The sequence below is a fragment of the Muntiacus reevesi genome, chromosome 2, assembly GCF_963930625.1.
Source record: "Muntiacus reevesi chromosome 2, mMunRee1.1, whole genome shotgun sequence".
NCBI classification, from domain to species: domain Eukaryota; kingdom Metazoa; phylum Chordata; class Mammalia; order Artiodactyla; family Cervidae; genus Muntiacus; species Muntiacus reevesi.
In genome coordinates this window covers 266,883,952-266,893,984 of record NC_089250.1, presented here as the reverse complement: position 1 = coordinate 266,893,984, position 10,033 = coordinate 266,883,952, and the positions used below count along the sequence as shown (strand labels likewise).

The 10,033-nt window shown below is 39.7% G+C and overlaps 1 protein-coding gene across 2 annotated transcripts; it reads left to right on the top strand.

Annotated features, from left to right (window-relative positions):
- Positions 1-591: 591 nt before the first annotated feature.
- On the top strand, positions 592-9,008 carry BSPH1 (binder of sperm protein homolog 1). Of its 2 annotated transcripts, none has more exons than XM_065920680.1 (5): positions 592-669; positions 5,940-6,006; positions 7,009-7,038; positions 7,942-8,073; positions 8,455-9,008. In XM_065920680.1, the coding sequence occupies exons 2-5, from the start codon at positions 5,955-5,957 to the stop codon at positions 8,595-8,597; spliced, it is 357 nt and encodes a 118-aa protein (XP_065776752.1). In that variant the 5' UTR covers positions 592-669; positions 5,940-5,954; the 3' UTR covers positions 8,598-9,008. The 2 variants fall into 2 exon arrangements, with proteins under 2 accessions (XP_065776752.1, XP_065776751.1); XM_065920679.1 differs by lacking the exon at positions 592-669 and adding an exon at positions 712-906 and having other exon boundaries at positions 5,986-6,006.
- Positions 9,009-10,033: the final 1,025 nt, after the last annotated feature.

Genomic DNA, 10,033 nt, shown 5'->3' with positions numbered 1-10,033 from the left:
TTCCTGGATATTGAGCTACAAGGAAGTGGACAGGTTTCAGCTGGATAATGAAGCTCCTAGAGCCTGAGAATTTTCCAGAATGAAGGGAAGTGTGTGTGTGTGTGTGTGTGTGTGTGTGTGTGTGCGCGCGCGCACATGCGCTCAGTTGTGTCCAACTCTGCAACCCCATGGACTGTAGCCACCAGGCTCCTCTTTCCATGGAATTTTCCAGGCAAGAATACTGGAGTGGGTTGGTATTTCCTACGCATGGGGATCTTTCCGACCCAGGGATCAAACCCAAATGTTTTGCATCTCCTACATTGGCAGGCAGATTCTTTACCACTAGCGCTGCCAGTAGTTTGTTTGGTTTTTTTACGAACAAGAAGAGAAAGCAACAATTACTATAACCGAGTCAAGTTTGTACTGCTCACTGCATGACTGACCAGTTAACCTTACTTCTCAGAGTTGTGGGATGTAAGTGACCATAAATGGTGCATTACTCATTCCCAGAACTGCAGTCACCTGTAACTCATTAGCTAGATTATCAAGGGCCACGAGAGAACCTTGGCTTACACCGAAGGTTCACGGAGCATACACTGAGATGTTTGTATTCCTGAAACAAACCTGCTTCCCCAGGCAGCCTCTCTGGCATCCTGCAGGGGATTCTTCAGCCCTGGCTTTTGAAGACTGGTAAGGTCCAAGACTTGGATGAATCTCTGACTGCTCCCGTGATCCTTGTTGTCATGGAAACAACTGGAAATTCCTTGTGATGACTTCTAATCCTTGTCTTATTGAATGCCAGCTTATTATTGTGTGTGTCTTTGTGTGTGTATCTTCCTATGAAGAAGGAGGAGGTCTGGCTTTGGGGCCAAGAGAGAGAGAAGAGGAAGGTGAGGAAAGAGGAGGAGGTGAAGGTGGAGAAGGCAGGTGAGAAGAGGAAAGGGGAAGGAGGAGACTGGGGTTGATGGAAAACCAGAAGAAGGGGAAAAAGGAGGAGGGATGAAGGGGAGGGGACAGGGAGGAGACAGGGGTTGTGGCTATAAACTCCTGAGGGTCCGCCCCGGTGGACCACTGCTCCCTGGAGGGAGGAGCATGGCGCTGCCCGTGGGGCTTCTGTTGCTTTCAGTCTCCTGGCTCCACAGTGTGGCTGGTCACCAACATGGAGGTGAGAAGCGATGTGACAGTATCTAGGGCTGGACATTTGAAAACCTCTCCTGCCATATGTAATCAAATCAGAGACACCATGAAGGGTAAGGACCATCTTTATCTCATGGTCCCTCAGAAAGAAAAAGATACTCTGAATTTTTTTTATTTTTGAAAATGAAACAGACACAATCCACTGATGAACTTTTTTTTTTTTTAAATTTTTAGAAAATTCTTTTGGCATGTGGAATCTTAGTTCCCTGACCAGGGATTGAACCCATGACCTCTGCATTGGCAGCATGGAGTCTTAACCACTGGGCCACCAGGGAAGACCTAGGCTTTTTTTTTTTTTTAATAAGATGATTTGACAAAGAACAGGAATGTGAATTAGAAAATTTTGTTGACAGAAGTCATGTTCCTTGATGACCACGTGTCTCCTTTCATGCTAATATATTTTGTTTATGTACTTTTGTCTTGTTTTTTTTGGGGGGATGGGGGTTTTGGCTACACGGTGAGGCTTGTGAAATTTTAGTTCCCGGGGCCCTTGGCAGTGAAAACGGAGTTCTAATCACTGCTCCACCAGGGAATTCACATGCTAATATATTTTAAATGCCTTATGAAGATGTTTTGAAAATGGAACTAATTCTTGGAAAGACTGTTTAATTCTTTTTACCAAAATCATGTTGCCTTCAACTGCTATAAAGTGGCAATAAAAGAAGGGATTTCATTATGGGTGCATTTCTTACATGTCTGAAGAGACTTACATAGAGTTGTCAAAACAAATTTTTTATGGAATGGCAAAAAACTATGATCTTGCACAAACTACTTTCAAGTATTCTTCAGGTCATCTTTGCATGGAAAGATAAATCAAACATAGTATTGATTAAATTGTTTTTAAAAAAGGAAAAGATGCTTTTGGTATGACTAGTACTATCTTATCAGTTAGATTTTTTTTTTACACTTGTTGAAAAACAACACTTTTTCTTATACATAGGTTTTTAACAAGATGTCACTTTTGTACATTCATAAGAAGGAGATTATACGTGAAAGAAGCTAGTTAAGATGTTCCTAAAATTTCTCCGCTTGTTGTGTCTGGCCTTCTAAATTATTAAAGTCATATTTTTCCATATAACATTATCTTTTGGCTGCGCAAAATCTCAGTGAGGGCAGCATTTCCTGAAACAATGCATAAAACAATTAAAACTCATTGGTCCTGGGCAGTGAGTCAGTCTTAACAAGTAGGTAGTGGGTGATCTACTTTGAGTCTTTGAAACTGTTGCTTATTCACTGCCTCTCTCTCCTCTTTTAACCCAGAGGTTAAGAAAGCCTATTCTTGTCTCCAGGGGTTTCTCTTTTGAGCCACAGACATCCATACTACTCGTTTTGATGCTGACTTCTTGAATACTGTCATCTTCAGTGCACGAATAACCACCACGTCTCCATAGCAACCTGATCTGCAGATAATAAGATGCCAGCAGGTGTAAGGGGGCATTCTGATATTGGAAATGTTTGAACATGAAAAGCCAAGTATTTTAACATCTTAGGAGCGATGAGATAGTAGGTTTTGGATCCTGTATGGTAAAGAATCTGCCTGCAAAGCAGGAGACCCAGGTTCAATCCCTGGGTTGGGAAGATCCCGTGGAGAAAGGAATGGCAACCCACTCCAGTATTCTTGTCTGGAAAATTGCATAAACAGAGGAGCCTGGTGGGCTACCGTCCACGAAATCGCAGAGTCGGACACGACTGAGCAACTAACACTTTCCGTTTTTCAGGAGCACAGGAAGCAGAGATTAAATGACATGAGTACCTCCACTCCAGTACTTCACAGGCTAGAAGGAAGACTGTAAGCGATAAATCACCTGGGCTTCCTTGGTGGCTCATGATAAAGAATTCTTCTGCCAATGCAGGAAACATGAGTTCGACCCCTGGGTTGGGAAAATTCCCCTAGAGAAGGAAATGGCAACCCACTCCAGTATTCTTGCCTGGAGGACCCCATGGACGGAGGAGCCTGGCAGGCTACAGTCCATGGGGTCACAAAGAGTTGGACATGACTGACCTGGCCAGACTTCACAGAAGGCTTATCCGATTGATCTTGTTCCAGGGTGAGAAATGTGCCGTGCACAAAACGTAATTTCTCCACTAGAACAAGCTTCGAGGCATACTCAGGGATCCCATGACAGTGGGGTCACTTGTAGGAAGGACGGTCCAGGCGGGCAGACCCTGACATGCCATGTGGACCCAGAGTGTCATCTGTTGCCTCTTACCATTTCTGTCTCCTGTGGGGTTGGACCACCCACTGGCTAACACTAATAGTTAAACTTCAGCAAAGTGTTAGTCGCTCAGTCGTGTCTGACTCTTTGCAATCCCACGGACAATAGCCCACCAAGTTCCTCTTGCCTGGAATTTTCCAGACAAGAATACTAGAGTGGGCTGTCATTTCCATCTCCATGGTGGGTGTCTGCAGTCCATGGGGTCAGAAAAGAGTCGAACATAACTTAGCGAGTAAACCGCAGTGACAACATTCACAGAATGAGTTTGACTGGTTTAGACACTTCATATAAAGTGGAATCATGCAGTATTTTTCCCCCTAGGTCTGATTTATTTCTCTTGGCATAATATGCCCTCCAGATTCATCCATATCTTTGCCCATGGCCAGATTTCCTTCCTTTTAAGGCTGAAAAATATTCTGTTCTGTATATGAACCACATCTTTATCCATTCATCATCGATGGACATTTAGGTTGCTTTCATGTCTTGGTTACTGTAAATAGTGCTGCAATGATATGATATGCTAGTGCAGATCTCTTCAGGATCCTGGTTTCCATTTTTTCAGATAAATACCCAGATGTGGGGTTACTGGATCCTATGGCAATTCTATTTTGAATCTTTTGAGAAATTTCTTAGGGGCTGTACTATTTTACATTCCTACCACGAATGCTGCATAATTCTTTGCTGTTGTGATTAGGTCAGGATTCCTTTTAAAAATATTTAAAATCTTTGTGTCATGCAAACATTTCCACATACTCCAAAGAATTGTCTAATGCCCTCCCTTCTGTGTGAGTGGAAGAAAAAATTTCTAGCATTAAGCAGTGAGGCTCACATTATAATTTTATGTAGCACACAGGTAATACTGTGAAACAAGTATTGGGTTGGCCACAAAAGTCTGCTTGGGTTTTCCCATAAGATATTATGCAAAAATCTGAAATGAAATCTTTTGGCCAACCCAGTATCTTTCTTGTACATTGGCTTGAATCTTATTAATGATGACAGTTGTGATGAAATGATGGTGATGATGACGATGGTGATAGTATTTCAGTAGTTAGAACATTCTTGGTAACAATAGCAGCTACAGGCTATTAAGTTCTTTGTTTCAGACAGTATTCTAAGTACTTTATATATGTAATAATCTGTTCTTCCTAACAGTCCCTTGTTGTTCAGTCGCTCAGTCGTGTCCCATGCTTTGAGACCCCATGGACTGAAGTCCACCAGGCTCCCCTGTCCTTCACTATCTCCAGGAGTTTGCTCAGACTCATGTCTAGGGAATCAGTGATGCCATCCAACCATCTCATCCTCTGCCGCCCCCTTAACAGTCCCCTGGGGTAGGTAAAGTTTTGGTCCTCATTTTATAGAAGAAAATCTGAGGCACTGTGGTTGGAAACAGTGACTGACTTTATTTTTTGGGCTCCAAACTAACTGCAGATAATAATTGCAGCCATGAAATTAAAAGACACTTGCTCCTTGGAAGAAAAGCTATGACCAACCTAGACAGCATATTAAAAAGCAGAGACATAACTTTGCCGACAAAGTCCCTCTAGTCAAAACTATGGTTTTTCCAATAGTCATGTATGGATGTGAGAGTTGGACTATAAAGAAAGCTGAGCGCCAAAGAATTGATGTTTTCGAACTGTGGTGTTGGAGAAGGCTCTTGAGAATCCCTTGGACTGCAAGGAGATCAAATCAGTCAGTCCTAAAGGAAATCAACCCTAAAAGTTCTTTGGAAGGACTGATGCTGAAGCTGAAGCTCCAATACTTTGGCCACCTGATGCGAAGAACTGACTCTTTGGAAAAGGCCCTGATGCTGGGAAAGACTGAAGGCAGGAGAAGAGGACAACAGAGGATGAGATGGCTGGATGGCATCACCCAATGAATGGACATGAAAGCCTGGCCTGCTGCACTCCATGGGGTTGCAAAGCGTCAGACACGAATGAAGCGACTAAGCATATCACATCGCAAACTTGAATAAGTCTTACACTTGATAGTAGAAAATAATCAGAATTATTGTAATAAGAGAAAGCCTTATCATTGCAGTACAATTGCTATCATATTTGAAGTGCTTGCCAACTACTATCTGGGCAGTTAGCTCAAAACATATGTTTTTTATTTAATCTTCACAACAAACCTGTGAAATTAATGAAAAGATCCTTTTTTAATAGACACTAAAACTAATTGGACCTCATTTTAAGACAGTTAATTAAATGGTTGCTTCAAATTTTACTTTGCAGACCGTACTGAAAAGAAATAGAATAAAACAAAACAAGAAGTAACGGTGAAATGATAAAATACATTTTTCCTATTATTGTGTGATTTTTTTGTAGGGGAGGTGGGAAAAGTAAATCACTTACTTTTGCCTGCTGAATTTCTTTTTTTTTTTAAAAATAACTTTAATTGTGCCTTATTCACAATATTTGGAAAGTACAGTTAAAGCAAAAGGAAAAATTAGAAGTCACCACTGGAATAAACATTGAATTTTTACCTTTAAAATATTATTTTTACTAGAATAATTTGGTAAAGTGTTTTATTTTTATTTTTATTTTAAAGGCTAAATCTAGTGAAATGAAAATTTGTTTAAAATTGTGTCTTTCAGATAAATATTCACCAACTATGGGTGAGTTGAAAAGTCTTTTAAAATTTTGCAATAATATGTGAAGCAATTGAATACTATACTTCTTTTCCTGGTAAGAAATCATATTTTTCATGAAACTGCTATATTATGTCCTTGTATATAAGATAAAGGACATTCTATGTTAAAAAATAGTTAAGGAAAAAGAAGAGAGAAATCATAATTTTACTGTATGCTTTACTGATAATATTTTTAGGTCATCAAATATCTTCATTACATACAATTTTATAACGTGATTTTATTTTTCAAAAATAGCATCTTATAGAATGAAATGAAATAGAAAATGCCTTTTGTCATCTGAAAACAAAGTGTAAATGTTTCCATATCTATTTATATGCTTATCTTTTTTGATGCCTGTATGATGTTATAAAGCTATATTTTGTTTTAAAATTCCCTTAGTGATTGATATTTTTGAATTAGTTTCTCTTTTCTTTTACTGTTATTAACCATGCTGAAATGAACATCCTTAATCCTAATGTCATTCCAACTAAAACCAGGAAACCACTGAGGTGTCTATTGTAAATAGAACTGATGAAAATCATTGGAAGGAGGTGGTTCTAATGTATGTGCTATTTTCAAAAGGAAATAATCTGTAAGCCTGCAGAACATAACAGGCAAAATTATTGTATGGTTGTATACTTAAAGTCCTTAGGAAGACTAGTAGATGACTAGTTTTAGAAAGAGAATCAGGCTACATGACTGAATTGAAGATAGACATATCAATGCATTAATCAGTAGTTTTTCTCTATACTGGTAAGAACCAACTAGACACTGATAGAAAATGAAGTCATTCTATTTTATATCAATGTCACAAAATGTTTTGGGGTTACATCAGCAAGATATATGCAGGACTTATATAAAGTAAATGATATAATCATATTGAAGAACAGAAACCAAATTCCTAAAAAAGTAGAAGATCATGCCATGTTCTTGGATGAAAGACATGGGAATAATGAAACAAATGTCAACTTCAAATTTATTTTTCAGAAACTATAACTCATCTTCCAGAAGTCAAAGGTAAGTTGATCAGAAAACTTCTGCTAAAAAGCATGTTTTTTTAAAAAAAAATGTAAACATAGGGAAATCAGTGGGATATTTTCCTGGTTAAAAATATAATCTTTTTTCTCCTTTCATAAAATGTATATAGGGACTTCCCTGGTGGTCCACTGATTAAGAATCTGCCTTGCAACGCAGGTGACTGGGGTTCGATCCCTGGTCGGGGAACTTAGATTCCCACAAGGTGCAGCCAAGAAACAAAACAAACAAAAACAAGATGGAGAAACCACTCTGAAATTTCACTGGCACTGTCTGTTTCTGCTTTTTAATTTCTGCCAATCCAATAGAAAAATACCTGATTTTAAAGTTAATATAGAAAAAAAATGTCCAATAGTAATTAGGAGTATTATGAACAAAAACAGTGCTGGGGTTGAGAAATACCCCGTATTAATATTATCAGGTATGGAAATAAGCCACAAATACAATAGTATAAATAGCTGTGTGTGTACGTGCGTGTGTGTGTGTGAGGATGAGGGTGTATGATGGTGGAAGAGGATGAAGAAAAGAGATATGGCGGGAGGTGGTGGTAATCATTTAATAGATAGATGCCTACATTTATGTTTCTAAGCTTAAGGTATATTTCTGGAACTGGGGTCAAATGCTAAGCAAAATCTCAAGACTGTTGATGCCATAGAAAATAGTGGGATGGATGTAGGAGTATAAAACAAACAAACGAACAGAAAACCTTTGTTAATAGAGTTCTAACAGCTCCGCTATATTGTGTGACTCAATATTGTTCAATAAAATTGGGTCCTGATTCTGACTTCTGAGTACAAACCCCCTTCTAGCCCCCAGCAGGAAAGTAACATAACAACTCAATGAACAGTCCCAGAGAGGGATGACCCGAATCTTTGTTTTCTCTAGAGGGCAAGTGTTTCTTTCCATTCCACTATAGAGATGGAATCTTCTATGACTGTGTCCAGTTCAAGGTAAAACACAAGTGGTGTTCCTTGAATGAAACTTATGAAGGATATTGGAAGTACTGTTCTGAAGAAGGTGAGAGCCTTGACTCGGAATTCAAGGTGGTGATATTGGTCTTGGGGTGGAGGCACTGGGGGTGGGTGAGATCACAAGAGGGTTCTGCAAAGGGAATTCACAGTCAATCAAATTGTGAAATAAGGGATGAATGGGTCTCTGACAGTGAGAAAAATCACATTGCACCAAGCATCTGAGTGCTTCAACCACGTTACCTTGAAAAGAAACCTTTCAGCAGAACCTCAATCCCTTACCAATGCTGTTTGCATATGCATATGATGGAACAGAGCAGAGCAGATGGGAGTGGGAGCATGTGTGCATGCGTGTGTGTGTGTGTGATGACAGAGACAAGGTACAAAATGAAAAGTGTTCTTATTTTGATTGCTTCTCTCTTCTCTGTAGACTTTGCAAAATGTGTGTTTCCCTTCTGGTACAGACACCTCATTTACTGGGAATGTACCAAGGATGGGGATTCGTTTGGGAAAGCATGGTGTTCACTGACCCAGAATTATAACAAGGACAAGGTTTGGAAATACTGTGACTGATGGTGAGATTTATTTAGGGGAGGGCATGAAGATGTTCAGTTGTTCTCATGGGAAAGATTGTACAATTTTGGTTGGGAAAGGAGCATATAAGATTGTCATTAAAAGAATCTCATTCTGAGATAAGAATGGAAGGTGATTGGCTGTAAATAAATTGGGATTTTGATTACGGACTATAAAGTTTTGAGATTATATATATATATATATATATTCAAGCCTCAGCACTTTAACTTGCTGATTATGTAAAACTGAGCCCTTTTAAAAAAGTGTATTGACTCTGGGTGGTAATGATGTGTTAATGTGGGTTCATAGATCAGAACCGATGTTGGGGAATTTTGATTATGGAGAGGCTGTTCCTGTAACGGGGGTGCAGTTTATATGAGAAATCTCTGTATCTTCTGCTCAATTTTTCTATGCACCTAAAAAAATAAAATGTATTAAAATTCATTATTTTAATAATTTTTTTAAAAACAGAAAAAATAAGTGATAATTGAGATGGGACCAAAGGTAGAAACATGGGTGTTGACTAGGTGAAGTTCTGGAATGAGGCTCAGACTTCTCTGGCAGTCCAGTGGCTAACACCACTCAGCACTCCCAGGGCAGGGGGCCCAGGTTCCATCCCTGGTCAGAGAATTAGATCCCACATGTTGCAACTAAAGATTCTTCATGCTGCAACTAAGACTCAACATGGCCAAATAAATAAACATTAAAAAAAAAAAAAAAGAGAATGAGTTTGACTTCCCTGGTGGTGCAGTAGGTAAGAATCTTCCTGCCAATGCAGGGGACACTGGTTCGACCCCTGGTCCGGGAGGATTCCACATGCCACAGAGCAACTAAGCCCCTGCACCACAACCACTGAGTCTGTGCTCTAGAACCTGTGAGCCACAACTAGAGAAAGCCCGCGTGCAGCAACAAAGACCCAGAACATCCAAAAATAAATAAATGAAATTATTTTTTAAAAAATCAAAATGGAGTGACTATGGCTCAAGCATTCAAATAGAGCCAGGTGGCCACTGTAGGTGGATGTGGTTTCAGATACATTCCTCCATCACAGAGAACTTGAATTTTCAGACTCAAGAGAAACCGGATATAGAGGAAAGAATAGAGGACCCTAAAGTAGAGAGAGAGAAAGCCCACCACAGAGAAGGACCTGGTGGGTTTCCTTCACGTCACCTTCACCTGCACTTGTCAAGAACCAAACTTTCATTTCCTTCAGTTCTGAAGTTTTCACATATTTTGCAGTTCTCATGAGCCTCTCCTAATATAATTTGCACGAAGTTGCTTGTCTGTCTAAATTGCATCTCTGGTGGCTCAGATGGTAAAGAATCTGCCTGCAATGTGGGAGACCTGGGTTTGATCCCTGGGTTGGGAAGATACCCTGGAGGAGGGACAACCCACTCCAGTATTCTTGCCTGGAGAATCCCCATGGACAGAGGAGC